General features: G+C 38.7%; 2 protein-coding genes across 2 annotated transcripts in view; one reads left to right on the plus strand and one right to left on the minus strand.

Annotated features, from left to right (window-relative positions):
* LOC126175933 (dnaJ homolog subfamily C member 28) overlaps nucleotides 1-12281 on the minus strand; it is an 83749-nt gene extending 71468 nt beyond the window's left edge. Inside the window, exon 1 of the mRNA XM_049923011.1 lies at nucleotides 11904-12281. Coding sequence (XP_049778968.1) covers nucleotides 11904-12038 — 135 coding nt within the window. The 5' untranslated portion in view covers nucleotides 12039-12281. The remainder of the gene's footprint in view (nucleotides 1-11903) is intronic.
* Nucleotides 12282-12389: 108 nt separating this feature from the next.
* Nucleotides 12390-20371, plus strand: part of LOC126175934 (translocation protein SEC62) — a 112673-nt gene continuing 104691 nt past the window's right edge. Inside the window, exon 1 of the mRNA XM_049923012.1 lies at nucleotides 12390-12544. Coding sequence (XP_049778969.1) covers nucleotides 12509-12544 — 36 coding nt within the window. The 5' untranslated portion in view covers nucleotides 12390-12508. The remainder of the gene's footprint in view (nucleotides 12545-20371) is intronic.

Genomic DNA, 20371 nt, shown 5'->3' on the forward strand with positions numbered 1-20371 from the left:
TTGGGATGAGAACAGGACAAAGCATATTGGTTACTCTTGGCACCATTGATGAAAATAAACAGAGCAATGTGGAAAATGCATTACCAATGACAGAGGAGATATCACAAAGAAGAGTCTTATCTTCATTGTTAATATTTTATGGCAGATAAGGCTGTGAGAGGTGGACGAATCTTTGTCTTCTTTGCCAATATCCAAAATAATGCTTCCCTCAAGGAAAGGGCTGCAATGGCTGCAATGTACAGGACAACAGGCAACAGGAAGCAGCATTGGACAGAGCTACAAGGCAGGGGGCATCGGGGACAGGAGGGGGGGGGGGGGGGGGGGAGGGCAACACCCAGAATGAGTGGCAAAAGGAGAATGCTGTGGGATTGTAACTATCACTAACTCGTACTGTACCTGATATGGTACATACAGATGAAAGAGCAGCCACACAGACCAGAAGTAATAAAATGTTTATTCAGAATACAGTTACAGGAATAAATAACATGGTTTAGCACTGTACAGTCTATGTGGGTTAGCAAGTAACCCATTAGGGAATTACTACAGGAGATGTCACCAAACAGGTAACTCAGGTGAAGGTGCATAATGAAGCCCTAAGAGTCCTAGGCCTAAGTATGCAATTCGGTGTCCACCAAGAGAAGGATTTGTCAGATTGCAGAGGTTGGTGCTGATTGGCAGTTACTTTGAATGATGACCTGTGGAGCAGTCAGCACAACTGTATGGTGTAACTCTTGAAGCTGACTATTTTCAGTCACATGACTCATGAAGGGAAGTGGTCCCATGCTGGCTGTGTCGCTTCCAGTCATCAACTGGCTCTCCACCAGACACCAAGAGTAGCACCTGTAGGTGTAAAATACTGAGTTCCCAGCCATGTTGTATTTGTTGCTGTTGTGCTGGTTTTCAAACACCTGTGCAGGAAGTGGACAACACCTGTAGCTCAGGGTAACCATGACACATGGGTGTGCACACAGTTGCAGTCTGGTCGGAGTGTACATGCAGATAATGCATACCTTCTTCCTACAGGAGAAAAATCCTGCAGATTGCATTCTGGCTTTTTGGAAAGTCAGAGGGAGCATCGAGGGATGCAGGTAAGAAAGGTCAACAATGCAGAGTCCACTTGCTACAAGAGGTTAATTTGAGGGAAGGGAGGTTAACTGGGCTACAATAGGTATTACTGGGTAGTGGTACTATGAGGTGGTAGGAAATTTGAAAACTTTTGGAGGTGATCTCTAGCACTCTTACATTTGCTGAATGACGAGGGTTTCAATTTGGGTGATACAAGTGATAGACTTACTGGAAAAAATATTGCAGTTACACTACCAACAAGGATTGGCAATCTCAAATGGCTCTGAGCACTACGCGACTTAACTTCTGAGATCATCAGTCACCTAGAACTTAGAACTAATTAAACCTAACTAACCTAAGCACATCACACACACCTATGCCCGAGGCAAAATTCGAAACTGCAACCATAGCAGTCGCCCAGTTCCAGACTGCAGCGCCTAGAACTGCACGGCCACTCCGGCCGGCAGCAATCTCAGAATGTAGACAATTAATGAGAGTGATAAATGGTGAGTTACTTTAACTTATTAGAGAATATCTATATACTCCTCATTATCTTTCTGAAATGTATGCACAGGATAGGCCATGAAGAGCAACAAAATGTGGTGTAGAATATCACTGACATACCGCTGCAGAGTAAAGGTGCCACAAATGACAACCAATGCCATCCTGCTTTGAAAAGAAATGGCACCCCAGACCATCCCTCCTGGCTGCTGAGCCAATGGTGAGTGACAATCACGTTGGTATACTATTGCTGTCCGAGGCATCTCCACACGTCTCTGCTGGTCATCACATCATCAAAGCAGGACTCATCAATGAAGACAATTTTACTCCAGTCAATGACATTCCAGGCAGAAGACATGCCCGGAGACTCCCCACACAGTGGTGGGATAACAATTTGTCACCTGCCATACGGTCTGACAACCAGGAGTGATTGTCTAGGGTGCTATTTCTTTTCATGGCAGGATACATTCGCTTGTTGTCTGTGGAACCCTTACAGCACAGCAGGTACATCGACAATATTCTACGTTCCATTTTGTTGTCCTTCATGGCAAGCCATCTGGGGCTTACATTTCAGCAAGGTAATGCCCACCTGCACACAGCAAGCATTTCTGCTGCTCATTTTCATTCTTTCCAAACCCTACTTCGACCAGAAAGGTCACCGGATCTCTCCATTACTGAGAATAGATGGGGTCCTCCATCCATCTTGGAATTTTGCTGATCTAAATGCCAACTATATAGAATTTGGCACAGTATCCCTCAGGAGGACATCCAACAACTCTATCAATCAGTGCCAAGTCGAATAACTGCTTACATAGGGGCCAGAGGTGGACCAACGTGTTAACTGACTTTCTCAATTTGTCAAGTTCTTTCTCTTGAACAAAGATTCCAATTTTTGTAAAATTGTAATCATTTGTTTACCTGTACATGTACATCACTTCCACTGACTTCTCTCCCATTTGGATAATTCCTTTGTGGTGTGTCCTTTTTTGTCTAAGAGTGTATTATAGTTGCTCCAGCTCCTTAGCTGTAGAGTAGAAAATATTGGCAAACATTATGGACACAGCTTCTCTCTGTCAGAAACCATCAAACTGTGCAGTCAAGTAACATTTTGGAACTTGAGCAGACATAGGTGTCTTGTTCAACCTTTCTTTTTTTTTTCTTTTTTAACTCAGTTCCAACAACAAAAGGATATATGTCACCATCATCATCATAATCAACACCATCATTTCCCAGCTCCAGTTTCACATGTGTGGTCCACAAGCACTAGCCATCTGCTCTGTCTTCACGGATCTTCTACTTCTGGACATCTTCCCACTAGAATACAGGGCTATTACAAATGATTGAAGCGATTTCATAAATTCACTGAAGCTCCATTCATTGACAAATGGACACGACACACTACAGATACGTAGAAAAACTCATAAAGTTTTGTTCGGCTGAAGCCGCACTTCAGGTTTCTGCCGCCAGAGCGCTCGAGAGCGCAGTGAGACAAAATGGCGACAGGAGCCGAGACAGCGTATGTCGTGCTTGAAATGCACTCACATCAGTCAGTCATAACAGTGCAACGACACTTCAGGATGAAGTTCAACAAAGATCCACCAACTGCTAACTCCATTCGGCGATGGTATGCGCAGTTTAAAGCTTCTGGATGCCTCTGTAAGGGGAAATCAATGGGTTGGCCTGCAGTGAGCGAAGAAACGGTTGAACGCGTGCGGGAAGTTTCACGCGTAGCCCGCGGAAGTCGACGAATAAAGCAAGCAGGGAGCTAAACGTACCACAGCCGACGGTTTGGAAAATCTTACGGAAAAGGCTGAAGCAGAAGCCTTACATTTACAATTGCTACAAGCCCTGACACACGATGACAAAGTCAAACGCTTTGAATTTTCGGCGCGGTTGCAACAGCTCATGGAAGAGGATGCGTTCAGTGGGAAACTTGTTTTAAGTGATGAAGCAACATTGGTGAAGTGAACAGACACAATGTGCGAATCTGGGCGGTAGAGAATCCTCACGCATTCGTGCGGCAAATTCGCAATTCACCAAAAGTTAACGTGTTTTGTGCAATCTCACGGTTTAAAGTTTACGACCCCTTTTTCTTCTGCGAAAAAAACGTTACAGGACAAGTGTATCTGGACATGCTGGAAAATTGGCTCATGCCACAACTGGAGACCAACAGCGCCGACTTCATCTTTCAACAGGATGGTGCTCCACCGCACTTCCATCATTTCTTAAACAGGAGATTGGAAAACCGATGGATCGGTCGTGGTGGAGATCATGATCAGCAATTCATGTCATGGCCTCCAAGCTCTCCCGACTTAACCCCATGCGATTTCTTTCTGTGGGGTTATGTGAAAGATTCAGTGTTTAAACCTCCTCTACCAAGAAACGTGCCAGAACTGTGAGCTCGCATCAACGATGCTTTCAAACTCATTGATGGGGACATGCTGCGACGAGTGTGGGAGGAACTTGATTATCGGCTTGATGTCTGCCGAATCACTAAAGGGGCACATATCGAACATTTGTGAATGCCTAAAAAAACTTTTTGAGTTTTTGTATGTGTGTGCACAGCATTGTAAAAATATCTCAAATATTAAAGTTATTGTAGAGCTGTGAAATCGCTTCAATTATTTGTAATAACCCTGTACTCTTGTTTTCATGTCATATTTCACTGTACCCATCCAGCATTTTCTGAGCCTCATCTCTCACCTAGAACATAAGAGGGTGGCTAGATACGTCTGGTAAATTTCCATGAAAGAATGGAGCATTTCTGTTGCACCTTCATATTTGGTAAACTTGATTATGCCAAGGATTTTATACAGAATTTTAACACTGTACAGCATACAGTTCATTGTTGACAACTGTGTTTTGTGCTGTTATTTAACATCTACATTTGAAGGATTGGACTGCTGCAGAAATGAAAACAGAAATGGATGAATTGCACAAGGGCCCTGCACCATCATTGAAGACCATTTGCTTTTGGATTAATGAAATTGAATGAGGATGGACTGGTGCCGAAGATGAAGCACAATCTGGCCATTCAACTGAAGTCACCACACAGGAAACTACTGACAAAATCAATAATACATTATTGCAAGACTGCTGAATAAAAATTCATGAGATTGTTGAGACTGTAGGCACCTCAATGGAGCAAGTGGATTATATCTTGCAAGGAGAATTGGCTATGAAGAAACTGTGTGCAAAATGGGTGCTGCAACTGTTTTATCTCAACCAAAAGTGCATCTGGCACAATATTTTGACACAATGTCTAGCAATGTTTATTCAAATCTGCAAGACTTTTTGTACCAATTTGTGACTGTTGCTGAAACCTGGATCCCTCATTACACACTAAGACTCAAAACAGCAGTCAAAACAATGGACAAAGGCTGGTAAAAGCACGCCAAAGACGATAAAGACTGGCCACTGTTTCTTGTGATTCCCACAGAATAATCTTAATATAGTACTCGGAATAAGGCAAAAGCATAACTGGACCCTATTACGCTTCACTGCTGGATCATTTGAAAGTTGCGCTGGCTGGAAAAAAGACCAAGGTGGGCAGGCAAAAAGGCACTCTTTCACCATGATAACACGCCATCCCACACATCAATGATAACAAGGAAAAAAACGCATGAACTGGGCTTTGAACTGGTTCCTCAGCCACCCTATTCACCTCAAGTGACTTCTTCCTGTTTTCCAACTTGAAACTCTAGCTTGGTGGGAAGAAATTTGATCACACAAGGAAGCGATAGTTGCAGTCAACAAGTATTTTGCACAATTTGACAGAACCTATTTTTTAAAGTGGGATGCAAAAGCTGGAGGATCCCCGGGCCTAGTGTGAAAGGAGACTATGACAAGAAGTAACGTAAGTTGTTTATGAAACAAATATTTTTTCTTGCTTCTTTAGCAGACTTCTCAAATCACCCTCGTATACGGAAATATATTTTCTGGCTGATCTTTTTTCACCTGTTCTCTTAATCTGACCATACCACTGCAATTTCTGTTTCTTTATTACACTAGTAACAGGGACTTCAATGCAGGATACATTATTTGTTCACCTCATATTTTATCTTGTCCTTTCTACTAGTTTGTTTCACAGCTCTTTTGAATTTCATTTCTATTGCTTGAATTCTGCTATACTATTTTTATCAGCTGAGTACAAGTCTCAAAACCGTAAGTGAGGATGGGCGCAAGGTATGTGTGATACACAGTTGTTTTTGGATTTTTGTGGTATTTTACAGTAGAATAAAAGATTTCTGACTTGACCATAAAACTACGTAGGACTATAATTACAACAGTAAAATTTAGCAGGTCCAGAAATGAGAGTTTTTGTAATTGTTCTAACACAATATTTAGCTTGATTATTTTATAAACTACTTGCTAGTAAGGTATTACTCTTCTGACTGTTTTAAGCTTAAAAATAGCTTACACTTGATCAATAAGGATAACAGGCTGGCTCTGAGCACTATGGGACTCAACATCTTAGGTCATAAGTCCCCTAGAACTTAGAACTACTTAAACCTAACTAACCTAAGGACATCACACACACCCATGCCCGAGGCAGGATTCGAACCTGCGACCGTAGCAGTCCCGCGGTTCCGGACTGCAGCGCCAGAACCGCTAGACCACCGCGGCCGGCAAGGATAACAGGAACTTGCCTAATATCAGTCAGTGTATCATGCATTATCAATAAAAATTAATAACTCAGTAACTCATGTATTCTGCCTCTTATGCTATGAATAGTTTCACACTGGACCATAAATGTCCAATGCTGCTTCAAAGATCTCAAAAGTCTTACATTCAGTTCCTGGAGCATTATCTTAACAATTTTGTTACTAACAATTTAAATTAGTTTTAGATTAGCTGTGATTTAAACTAGCACAATACAGACTGCAGGGTCATTCCATATCAAATCACCCAATAAAAAATAAATTTTACACCCACCTCCTTAGATTTTCATCAAATTTGGTCAAATGGTTTGAGGGAAACATTCCACGTGGGAAAATATATCTAAAAACAAAGATGATGAGACTTACCAAACAAAAGCGCTGGCAGGTCGATAGACACACAAACAAACACAAACATACACACAAAATTCAAGCTTTCGCAACAAAGAGTTGCCTTTACAAATGTCTGCTTGTGTCTGTGTATATGCGGATGGATATGTGTGTGTGTGCGAGTGTATACCTGTCCTTTTTTCCCCCTAAGGTAAGTCTTTCCGCTCCCGGGATTGGAATGACTCCTTACCCTCTCCCTTAGAACCCACATCCTTTCGTATTTCCCTCTCCTTCTCTCTTTCCTGACGAAGCAACCGTTTGTTGCGAAAGCTTGAATTTTGTGTGTACGTTTGTGTGTCTATCGACCTGCCAGCGCTTTTGTTTGGTAAGTCTCATCATCTTTGTATTGTTTTATAAGAATTGCAATATCTAGAATCTCAGACCTGATAGAATGCTCAAATTTGTTTTAATTTACTCTTAAGCATATAGGCTACTTGATAAAACAAAAATAATGATGGCTTTTTAACATGTTTATTAATTATAGTAGATTACATTAGAATTATGTACAAAGATAGTGTACTTACGACACTTATGTATAACCCAACTGATTGCTTGAAACATTGAATTTTTTGAGTAATTTTGCCTTTTTAATAAACATTAATGCTGATTCAAACTGTTTTTCCACTTCATCCAAGAGCTTTCAGTTCTTTTGATACAGTGTTTTTTGAAGTAATACATTCTTCCAGTGCCGCTTGATTGAGGTGCGTCTACTACACAGACTATGTGCTCCAAAGGCACTAGGCAAGAATCTTCTCTTTCAGGCCAATAAAATGATGCAGCTGGTCCTGAAGGATGTAGAAATAGAATTTCTGCATCTTCTTCATCATTGAATATTGTTTTTACCAGTCCAAAGTACCAGTTACTATCATAATTTGCAGCCACATAGCTATTTATGGATGGTTCAACACAAACCCAATCAGAAGAAGAATGGAAAGAAAAGACTAAGGAGGGTTTTACACTACCTTTAGTCCTTCTAATTTCAAGGTTGTTTGTTGGAAGTGGTTTGAAGTTATGAAAACTTCTTGTTCCAGGAATGGTTTGGGTTGCTGAAAAACGTTTTTCTAGTTTTAACCATAGCAAATCAGCTTCTTTTTTGTCAATAAAGTGAAAATGAATGTTTTCAATATTTTTTTTTTACAAAACTTGTACACATCTATTGCTGTCATTATTTGTTCTTCGTCTGAAAGCTGTAGACTGGCTTTCCTTAAAATTCTTTTAATAGTTCCTCCTAGGCCATCACAAATTGCCTTCCCATGACTTGTTGCAAAAAAAGAGCGTTGGGCCTTCAAATTAATGTCTCTCAAGTGTTCGTCAAATTTTTAAAACTGTTTCTATTTTTGTACTGCCCAGCACAACCATCTGTAAAGTAGTGAACTGAGTCAATGTCAGTATGATGTAATGACAGCCACTTTGTAATTTGTTTTTGTACAAAGTTAACAAAACCAGTGTCATGTTCTTGGTCATCACTAATAAAACAGTGGTTGGAAACAAAAACATTGTTTTCCTCATTTCTTAGAAAAACTCCAACTGGGTGTAGAGTACAACCACCTCTATTCCAGTGGTAACTTTGGATCTCATTTTGCATAACAAAAGAATAATTTTCACTGAAATCCATCACAACAATTGCTGTTTTGGGTGGTGGGTCTTCTTTCAATCTTTTAAAGGCTGCTGATTGGGATTTTGCTATAAACGAGTGCGGGATGAGCTTTTCCAATGACCGAACCAAGAAAGAAATGTAGTCTTCAACACTGATAAACTGTTTGATCATTTCTGCCCTGTCTGTGTTAACCCACTGACTGATTACAATTTCTTCTTCTAAATCATAATCTTCATTTAGTTTTTCAGTTAAATACTCAGTTAGTGCAGTATTTGCAGGACTGCTGTTGCAATGATGTAGCATGCAGTTTTGGTTTTCCATGTTGCACACAAGCATCTTAATTAGGTCTTTATACGATTCTTCAATTTTCACAGCATCCAGTAATAGTTTAACATTCTGGTGGATACTGCATACACATACAGTGAGTGTGTGCCTGCAACACCAGCAAGGATACACCATTTAGGTCTCAAGAAACAAAATTTTGAAAATCCTACTTCTACCTCGGGATTCTCCCATTTGAAAGAATAATAGAGTTCTCTCAAGTTAAACAAAATGAGTCTTTTTTGCATGTACACATTTTTTTGAACACTTACTTTGTCTTTTGTTCCAGGTAGCACTCTGGAACTTTCATCCTTTTCATAAAAATCTGTTACAAGTCTTACTGTATTTTCAGAAAGAGTTTTACCTTTTTTTGGACCAGGAGTTTCCAAAATACCCTTTTCAGATTTTAGCTTTCTAGCTTGGCGCACCATGTTCTCACTTACATTAAATTCTTTCATCACTTTATTTCGACTCCAAGAATCTGGAGCCAAGGTCAGAATCTGGATTTTTCTAGACCTCCCAACAGATGAAATCTTCTCTTTCATAAGAGAAATCATTACATCAAAATCCTTTGCTATCTCAACCACACTTGTATCTTCTTCGTCATCATTAGAAAGCATCATATTTTAATGCCTTTGAAACCGCCTTTTTTGCAGTCTTTTCAATACTGCTAACCTTCCTTTTAAAATAAGACCCTTTACTTTGTTCTGACAAGCCATGAAGCTTTATCGGTGTTAAATCTAAATTATCAAGAGCAATGTTTGTTTGTACGAGGGATTCATTTCTGGATTCCAATGATTCTAATTCAACCATGACTTCATCATCTGTTTCACTTTCATTGACTACAACTCTTAATTTTTCCTCACAAAAGTTACGGCATGTTGAGCAACGCTTTTGTCTAGGTTTTATGCTAACATTTTTTTGTCAGTAATTGTTTAGAAAGATCCAAGCCTACACTTCTCAATCATTTTTTGATGGGCTTTTTGTGTTTTTTTAGTGGTTCTGCACATGTTGTTTGATACTTTTCAAAAACATTTAAAAAATAGTAGCTGTGGTGTGAACATATATTCTTAAATTCACACAGATTAATTCCAGATCGTAAGTGGATCAAATCTTTTTCTTCCTCACTCAATTCAGATACCGGTTGTAACTTTTTTGAAGGTGTGTAGTTTATTTGGAAACAGTCAGATTTTTTAAATAACCCTACACTATAGGTTTGAATATCTGACATACTGATTTCACTTTTGGTCTGATTACTGTTCTGGTTACTTTTATAAGATATTGGAAAAGAATCTCTGTAAACTAAGTAACAGTACTTGCTGAAAGTTTGAATAAACTTAATAAAATACTATCCAAGCACTATTTAACACTGTAATAATTTTTTACTTCAAAACACAGGAGTAACAAAACAAAATCGAAGCGTACATTGTTACACCAAGAAGACAAAAACTTATTTTCAGTGTCTAAGTCACTTGGTACTTTTTATTTTTAAAATATAATTAATATTATTTTAAAAATTAGATAACTATTAAACAGGTTAAAAAGCCAACATAATTTTTCTTTTATCTAATAGCCTATACAATTACGAGTATTTTAAAACAAATATGAGCTTTCTATCAGGTCTGAGACTCTAGATATTGCAGTTTTTGTAAAACTAAACATCCGTTAGCTAAAAAAAAATAAAAAACCTGTAAACTTTTCTCATTTGGCAGATTTTAATATATCTTTATGGTATTTTTTTAACATTTAGATATAATACACAAACTTATTCCAAAATTTCATACTGATATCTTGAGTGTTCTTTAATATACAAATTTTTTTAGTTGTGAGGACACGTTTAAGTTACGATTTCCGACTGCTGAAACAACGCCAAATCTAAAAACTTTAAAAATTTATAAAAAAAAAAAAAACTATAAGAGATAGGCAAAAAAATTTTACAAGTGCTTTCAGGATGATAAAAGAAGCAATTTACCAAGTTTCATCAAAATCTGACATGGTTGGTGTCAAGGCCTGGGTGACTTGACATGGAATGACCCTGCAACAGTAATTTTCATCTAGACTTTCCTCCTTGTGCTTGATTCAGAATGGCATTCTGTATTCTGGTGCAAACACCTTCAACATGCTCCCATTACTAATAAAGAAGAAATTGAGAATCCCTGCCAACCAAAAGAAAACTTACAGCATTTGTAACTTCTTCTACAAACTGCATGATTAGCTAATTGAAGAATCCTATTAACTGCAAGATCAACAGCAACAATATTTCTTGTAAGCAAGCATCTGTTGTTACATGCAGAAGACTGTTATCCTCTAATAAATATAAATAAGATAATGTATGCATTAAACTAGTCATAGAATATCATCAGCTGACATTTATGATATTTTAGGCAACAGCAATTTTTTTCAAAGTAAGAGATTTACTACTAGTACCACTACTGATAAATTAAATTCAGCCTTTGTAGACATGATGTCTGTACAGCAATTTAAAGGCAATAAACTCTCAGGATGGTATCACGGGACTTAGGATAACAAGGATCAGTTGGGGGAATGGGGAATAGGTTATGACACTCATATTAGTATTGTGAGAGAAGGGATGGGTGGAGGAAATGAAGCACAATTTTATACAAAATAAAAATTATAGAAAAACTGTGTTATTAATAACCAAATATACTAATACTTCCACTTTATGATAGGTACCTGCTACTTACGATATAATTCATTGACAAAGTTTGTATGAGATTTTCAAACATTATTTTGCTGTAAAAATACTTTCTATATTCAAATTTAGCAATGTTTGACACTGGTTGGTAATACAAGACAAAGCATTGCAGATTGAAGGTACATTGCTACTGGAGGTTTTCATAATATATACAAGACATTCTGCATTTTCATTTTCAAGGAGGAGAATAGTGGTGTCAGTAAATAGATTTGAGATTTCATGATGAATGACTCAAAGTACACTTGTTACTAATTAATTTCCATTGTAGTTTCTAACTTTCTCTGAACCAATACTGAATTGATACATCTATCTGTGTGCCAGGGCAGGAGATGGGTTTAAAAAATCTTTTTTTCTCTCTCTTTTTTTCTTGATTATGGATTACCGGCATAGACTTATTCTGCTACAGCTAAGAGTCATTCTTTCCGTTGAAAGAATGGTATGTGGAATATGCTTTTGGAAAATACTGGTAGTGGGGCTCGTTATGAAAGCATCAGTGTAGCACATAGTTCATTTCTAATAATGGGTATATTTAATGTTTTATTAGTATAAATGCGAAAATTTAATATGCGCAGGTCATATCTCAATACCAAATCATCTTACTTTACATGACTACCCTGGTTTGCGATGGATTAGGTCATTTGTCTTCATATCTTACCGAATAATCTGTCTTCCTATCGCCAGAATAGTTCTTCAATAAAATGTTACGCGTTGGAATATTTCTACATTTCGAAGTAAACAGTTGTATATTTTTCCTGTAAAGCGTTGTGCAGCATGTTTGTTGCGTTGCCATTTGTTTTGTTTTTTTGTTGTGGACAACAAAACGTCAATGGTTTACTGCCAACGATATACCGCTGCCTGAAGTAGTTGCGACCATCAAATTTTATCTTATTATTTTGCAACGTAATTGAATTAAACTTTGCTATATCAGATTTTTACATAATTTTACAGTTTCTTTGTAACCATTTCACATATCTATGTCATTTATTGTTTCATGGTAGGCCACAATCAGTTATTATTGGGCTTGCTCCTTTGCACTTATTTCTTGGCAGTCATCATACAAACAGCGTCGTCTGCTACAAGGGAAGATTGCAAAGCTAATCATGCTAATATTTGATTGATTCTTAGATAGGTCCCACAGTGGGATGAGAAAGTAAGAACTCGGTTTAAAATTTTTTCTTATGATCATATATTATCTCAATTAATGTTACGTGCTTCACTTAAAATTGGTTAATTCTTGACTACTGTGGTAGTTGTCAAAAAATGGCTGAGAAGAGGAAGGGAAAGAAACGAAAGGAGGTAAACGAAAGCTAATATACCAGGATTTAATATTTATATTGTGTCAAGCTGTGCAGACACACAACATTTCGTAACAGTCGCAGTTTTCAATTGCTTATTTTGGAAAAATTGTCGATGCATGGGAAGAGAACTAATGTATGAAAGAAGTGACGTTGGCGATTCTAGCAATTGTTGGCGTGTTGCGGATTGAGTATCTCACCGGCTGGGAAAACATTATGAACATTGTCAAACTACCGTTGTATATATCCTTCCGCATAAATGATTGACACACGTCGTATCCTACCCATTTTATTTTAAGGTACCTTATTTAAACTCATACTCCTCTCGAAATGGAAGAAATAACATTAATTCTTGATTTGTTATTTTGAGACGTGTAAGTAGGTGGAATTATAGGAATTCATCATAACCCAAAATTCTCTGCTGTAGAGGTAAAGAAACACTGTGTTATGTTTTGATGAAGTACACTATTCTATCATCGCTCACATTCCGTTCATATAGTGGAGATTGCCCGCCTTCGCGTAGTTGTGCTAATCTTTCAGCCATATGGATAAAACAGAGTCGTGTGTAGGTGGTCGTCGATATGTGCTTTGTTCCATCACTGGATGGTCTGAGTACTGGGCCACCCATTCTGTGGGATTATGTGATTCTTGTAGGAGTGACTTGCACGTGATATATTGCTCTGTAGTCGTACCTGTGATATATTGCTCTGTAGTCGTACCTTGTCTGTGTATTATACCATTATGATGTCATCTGTGGAAATTTACAGTAAGCTTTCGCCATCAACATCCCATTTAACATAAACCACGCAACTTTTACTTTATTCTGCTTTGTTTGAAGTATTTTATCTTTGGTTCACAGTAGCAATTCTTCAGCATATATGCAACTACTTTTGAGGAACATCATTATTAATAGAGGTCAACATGTTCTGTATTCCATTGCAGCAGATTATGTCTTTTTAGTTATAAAGTTCCAGAGATCCATGTGAGCTGTAAAACGCCATGTGTATAAAACATTGCTTTTTTGTATCACACATGAGCTTAATATAGAAGTAAAATGAAATTATGTTATGGTATAGTTAGGTTATAAAGTAACCACAGAAAATGTTTGCCTTATATCTGCATTTAAGCCACTCTGTTCCTTGTTATGTGGGAAAAACTTCAATTTCCACATAGGAAGTTATGTTCGTACTTGTAGTTACTTTTGTCACTGTGCCTAATATTATGCTGAGCACAACATAAGTGTTGTTTTTGATCTTCTTAATTTAAATTTTTTTTTTTTTTGCCAGCTTCTAACTTCACATTATTTTGCGAGTAAGGGTTTTTATGGCATCCTCTTTGTGTTTTAGTACTTAATGATCATTCCAATACAGACCAGAAAGTTCTGTATTGTGTACTCGGTTCTATATTCCCCTAGCTCAGAAGGTGTCCTGACAACCACCTCTGCCTACCTAACGCGTGCTCATTACATGGATATTATTGCTAAGATATTTAGTTGAGAGAGCAGTCTCATTTTTAAGGGGAACCTGGTTTAGATCCGTGTGTGATTGTTGTGGTTTAGCTTTTCTATGGTGCATTTGATGCACTTGAAGCAAATTCTGGGGTTGATTACATAAAGAGGGTGAGGATTGAATTTATTTTAAATCACTGGCCAATTAAATTTTTGCTGTGTTTCTGATTTCAACTTGCCTTTATTTCTTGATGTTTGAAACTTTCGGTAACACACACAAATTAATTCTTATATTGTAATAAAGACTTTTGAAATTCTTTGTCAGTCACCTTTCATTTATATGAACTGTGTTGACTGTATAGTTTCTGTACCATTTTAGTTACATTTTTCATGTCAGTTGTCCTACCCTATTCTACCAAAAATTCTGTAATAACTACACTGAAGAGGCAAAGAAACTGGTACACCTGCCTAATATTGTATAGGGCCTCCGCGAGCACTCAGAAGTGCAACATGATGTGCCATGGACTCGACTAATGTCTGAAGTAATGCTGGAGGGAACCGACACCATGAATCCTGCAGGGCTGTGCATAAATCTGTAAGAGTACAGGGGGGTTGATACCTCGTCTGAACAGCACGCTGTAAGGCATCCCAGATATGCTCAAGCAGAAGTGTTTGAACTCAGAAGAGTGTTCCTGGAGCCACTCTGTAGCAATTCTGGACATGTGGGATGTCATATTGTCGTGCTGGAATTCCCAAGTCCGTTGGAATTCACAATGTTCATGATCAGACAGGATGCTTACGTACATGTCACCTGTGGGAGTCGTATCTAGACGTATCAGGTGTCCCGTATCACTCCAACTGCACATGTCCCACACCATTACAGAGCCTCCGCCACTTGAACAGTCCCCTGCTGACATGCAGGGTCCATGGATTCATGAGGTTGCCTCCATGCCATTATAAGTCCATCTGCTCGATACAATTTGAAACGAGACTTGTCCAACCAGGCAACATGTTTCTAGTCATCAACTGTCCGATGTCGGTGTTGACGGGCCCAGGTGAGGTGTAAAGCTTTGTGTCGTGCAGTTTTCAAGGGTACACGAGGGGCCGTCAGCTCCGAGAGCCCACATCAGTGATGAATGGTTCACATACTGACACTTGTTGATGGCCCAGCATTGAAACCTGGAGCAATTTGCAGAAGGGGTGCACGTCTGTCACATTGAACACATCTCTTCAGTCGTCGTCGGTCCCGTTCCTGCAGGATCTTTTTCCTGCCCCAGCAATGCCGGGGATTTGATGTTTACTGGATTTCTCATATTCAAGGTGAACTCGTGAAATGGTTGCACCCTGTGTCCCATCACTCGTGTGCAGACTATAATATCACGCTCAAACTCACTTAAATCTTGATACCCTGCCATTGTAGCAGCAGTAACCAATCTAACAACTGTGACAGACACTCGTCTTATATAGGCTTTGCTGACCACAGCGCAATACCTGTGTTCTGCCTGTTTACATATCTCTGTATTTGAATACGCATGCCTATACCAGTTTCTTTGGCGCGTCAGTGTAGAATTGTAGATATTTACGTGCGAGTTTCTCATTTTCGCTCTTGTTGCAAATACAGTATATAGAGTAGAACTAATAATGAATAGCAAAAGAGGATTGGGGATAATATACTAAAAATAATGTAGTGATTACTTTATCGTAGCCAAGATAGATAAAAAGCAAACACTCATCACAGTAGTAAGATACGCCTTCTAGCTCTGCAGATGATGGAGATCTTGAAGAATGTGTGATGGATGAAGAAAATTATTTAGATAGTCAAGGGAAATAAAAATTGGCAAAGAGAGAGAGTTGGAAAAGGAAGAAAAAAGAAACAGTAGAACAGTATGGACTGAGGAAAAGGAATGAAAGGGGAAACCCTCTGGTAGGGTCTTGCATAGGACACAATTTAACTTTGCTAACACTTGACTTAAGAGTTGGAAATGAAGGTTATATACATGGAAAACCTAGAGACATCAAGAAGTTTCAAATAAATATAATGTAATGGTAAGACTTAGTTTAAACTTTAAAACATATTGTGTATGAGTTGTGACTGTGGAAATAATTTGTTAGTAAATTAATGAACTGCAGGTTAAAACTGAAGAAATTGCAGATAGGTAGAAAATTAGGAGATGGGACCTGGGTAAGTTGAAAGAACCAGAGGTTATTGAACTTTTCAAAGTGGGCATTAGGCAACAATTGACTGTAATAGTAACAGGGGAGAGGACTACAGTAGAAGATAAATGGCTAGCTTTGAGAGATGAAAGCAACTTAGGACCAAATAGGTGTGGCCTAGTAGAAATCCCTGGATAACACAGAAGATATTGAATTCTGTTGACAGAAGGAGAAAATATTAAAATGAAGCAGCAAAAGCAATGGAGACACAGATGCCTGTAGAAAGACACAGAAGCCTTAAAAATGAGATTGACAGAAAATAACTGGGGAGAATAACTAGATGACAAATGCAAGGCACTAGAAGCATTCATAACTAGAGAAAGAATAGATGTCACCCTCTGGAAAACTGAAGATATCTTTCAAGAAAAGAAAAGCAACTGTATGAGGGTCAACAGAAACATCCGATCTCACGCGTCGGCTTTGACCCGTGACGTAAGGGTGTTGTGGTGTGTGACGTCATTACGGCGCGGAGTTTGGTTTGTGAGTGTGGCGTGTTTGTAGATGTTGCCTCGTTGACCTTAGTAGGAGTTTTAGGGCCTGTAATATATAGTTTACCTTTTTACTGTACTTTTTGTTTTAACGTCGTCTATGAGGCTTTTATCAGTTTGCCATTAGATTGTTCAATCTTTATGGTCTATATGTTTTGTCGCTACTCGTTATGTCTAATGAATCAATATTGTTTTTTTCTTTTTTTTAATTTGTTTCTTTTTTTTATCTTTTGATTGACCTACATATTGATCTGTAGGGTAGCCCTGAATACGAGGTTAGGTTGGGAGTTTTTTTTTGGCGCGGGGGGGGGGGGGGGGGGGGTCAGGGGGGGGGCGCAGCCCCCCCCCCTGCCCCCCCCCTGCCTGGCCTTGAGTACCACTTGTTTATTATTATCTTTGTTTGCTATCAATGTTAGCAGATTGTTCTTGTGAAACCTTTGTGTGTGTTGTTTTTCTATGTGTTTTCGTCTTTGTGATACGTATGCAACGTTTTTATATCCGCCATATTGGAATTGTCGTTTATGGTCATTTCCGCCATATTTGTGACGTCATGGGTCAAAGCCGACGGGTTGGATCGGACGCTTCCGTATTTCCCTGTATGAATACCAAGATCTTTTATGGCAAGCCAGTACTAAGGAAACAAGGGAAAACGGAAAGGTAGAAGTAGTACGAGGGCAAGTCAATTATTATCTGCAAAGTAGTTATAAAATTTTATTATAATCAATTGGAAACTTACAAGAACATCATTTTTCGACATAGTCTCCGTGTGTTTCAACGCACTTGGTCCATCGTTGTACAAGCTTCCTGATGGCCTCATAAAAGAAGGTTCTCGGTTTAGCTGCGAGCCAGGAATGCACCGCTTCTTTCACTGCTTTGTCTGAGGCAAATCGATAGCCCCTTAATGCCTTTTTGAATGGACCAAGCAAGCAGTAGTCAGAAGGGGCAAGTTCGGGGCTATATGGAGGATGATCCAGTACTTCAAATTTGAGTTTGTGGAGTGTTTCAACAGTGTGGCATTGTCGTGCAACAACACAACACCTTTTTACAGCAATCCTCGGCATTTGCTTCGAATTGCAGGCTTCAGCCTGGCAGTAAGCATCTCACTGTAACATATACTGTTTATTGTTGTGCACCCTTTCCCCATAATGTTCCAGTCCTGGATCTTGTGTGTCCCAAAAAACTGTATCAGTTTTCCTGTGGACGGTTGGATCTTGATCTTTTTCTTGCATGGCGAATTTGGATGTTTCCACTCCATACTCTGCCATTTACACTCTGACTCGTAATGATGGATCCATGTTTCTTAAACAGTAATGATCCTGTCTAAGAAGTTGTCCCCTTCATTACCATAGCAATCCAAATGTTTTTTGTAGATGTCCAAGCGCATTTGTTTATGCAACTGTGCGAGTTGTTTTGGGACCCATCTTGCACAAACTTTATGAAACTCAAGTCTGTTGTGGATGATTTTGTAGGAAGAACTATGACTAATTTGCAGATGATGTTCCTCTTCGTCAGTAGCTGATTGTCTGTCTAAGAGAATCATTTCATGTGAACGCTCAATGGTTTCTTCATTTGTGGTGGTAAACAGTCGTCCAGCTCCTTCATCATGCGTAACACTCGTGCGACCATTTCAGAATTTTTCAGTCCATTCGTAGACACTCCGTTGTGGCAAAACACTGTTCCCGTACTGTAATGAAAGTCTTCTATGAATTTCGGCCCCTGATACGCCTTCCGACCACAAAAAACGGATCACTGAACGTTGCTCTTCTTTGGTGCAATTAGACAGCGGAACAGCCATGATTAACAGCATGGCAGTGATAATGAAACTAACCTAGCAGCTCGAAAATTGCAAAGATATAACAGCAAATAAACAAAGCATGTGTCATCAACATAAAACGACAGTACTACCAGAATGAACAAAAATATAACTAAATTGCGGATAATAATTGACTTACCCTCGTATACAGAGGGGCTGTACAAGAGAAATGAACTTGAAAGCACTATTGTAGAAAGGAAAGAAGTAGATTAAGATGAATTCGACAGTGCACTGCCTAGGTGGAAACAAGACCAGTGGAGTAGAAGACATTCTCTGAAATATTGAGATTTTTCAGGGAGTTAGCCATGACAAAAGCAGATATGTGAGACAGATTTAATATTTATGTATTTATTCATCCGTTCAGGGATCATTGCACTATAATATTAGAGATGTCATCATAATACGATGAAAATAAATACCTCAGATCTAGACACACATACAGTATATGTATATTTTTACTGGAATTTAGTGGTCTTTAGCTTACACTACACAGCTAGCTCATAATTACATAAAAGGTACAGGTATTGATAAAAAATTAATGTTAAAAATTTTGTTTGTTTGTTTGTAGACATAGTGTTCATAGTTACAGATAGACCAATATCATATAACCATTTTATAATCAAATGTTATGAACACTTTTGGGCAGTCCAGATACTTGCTGCAATACTGAATCCGTACGTTGCATGGAAGCATCTCTTCTTTTTAAGGGATTGTAGTCTGGGGCTCCCAAAGCTGCTGCATAGAAGCAGAAAGGTGTCTCTACAATGTGTAGCTTGTGAAGGTGTTTACAGAATCATCTCTGGTTAATTTGAGTCTGGTTGTTAGCAAACCGAGGTGACTAGGCATTGAGTTGGGGTATTGATGGATGACTTGTTGTGTACTTCTTGCCTTTGTGTCTTGTTGTTTCCTCCCATTCCCATTAGTACTCTTATATTGTCGAATGTGTAGGACGCAGGTGGGCAACCAGTAGCCAACAGGCTGGTTCTGACCAGCAGTTAGTTTCAATCTGGCCCACAGAAGAAATTCTTGGGAGACTGTGTGGACATACTAGAACACTGCAACTATTGAAATTGAAGGTATTTTGTAACAAATTAGCTGCAACCAGTTGCTTTGTTAGACAGTTATTGTTCCATGATGATATTGTAAGGAGCCTGCCATCCCATCTTCAGATGTTTACGTTTATTTCTGTGTCATGAACATTGTTTCTTTACTAACAGTATTTCATATTTTTGGAATGGAAGTTTTTAAGATAGCTGTTGTGAAACATCGTAAGTAAAGAAACAATTTTCACGATGAGTGAATAAATGTAAACACCTGGTGATGGGGAAACATGAAATAAATGTACTCGTGAATAGTGTGTTTTGAGACCTAATTTGCTGGTGTGGCTTGTCGGAAAAGTGGTGCCATACATATTGGTGCATTGCTGTAAAACCATTAATGACATGGAACTATAGTTTTGATTTTATGTGCGAGAAGCACTGCGGCCCGTGAGCTTCAGTATGTGAATCAGTCCCAAGGGTCACCGAAGGTTGCCCATGACTGGCGTAGGACATGCGATCGATACCACCCAAATGAAATTCTTCTCACTTTGATTCCAACGCTTCAAAACAGTGGGTTTTTCAGTCAAACTGGTGCAATAAAATTTAAGTACCATTAGAGCAGACAGAGTCATGGAGTAGGAAATGTAGAGATGCTGTCATCTGCAAGCAGAAACAAAGTGCTTATAGTATCACAACAAGTTCCATGGTTGTGATACTTTCTTCTGCTGGTAATTTGAGAGGCCCAGCCTCTGCTAAGATGCAATGCAGTATATGCTTCCGACAGAGTTCCTGGTTATAGATATATATTTCTTACGGATACTCTCTT

This window comes from Schistocerca cancellata, chromosome 3 (genome assembly GCF_023864275.1).
Source record: "Schistocerca cancellata isolate TAMUIC-IGC-003103 chromosome 3, iqSchCanc2.1, whole genome shotgun sequence".
NCBI lineage: Eukaryota > Metazoa > Arthropoda > Insecta > Orthoptera > Acrididae > Schistocerca > Schistocerca cancellata.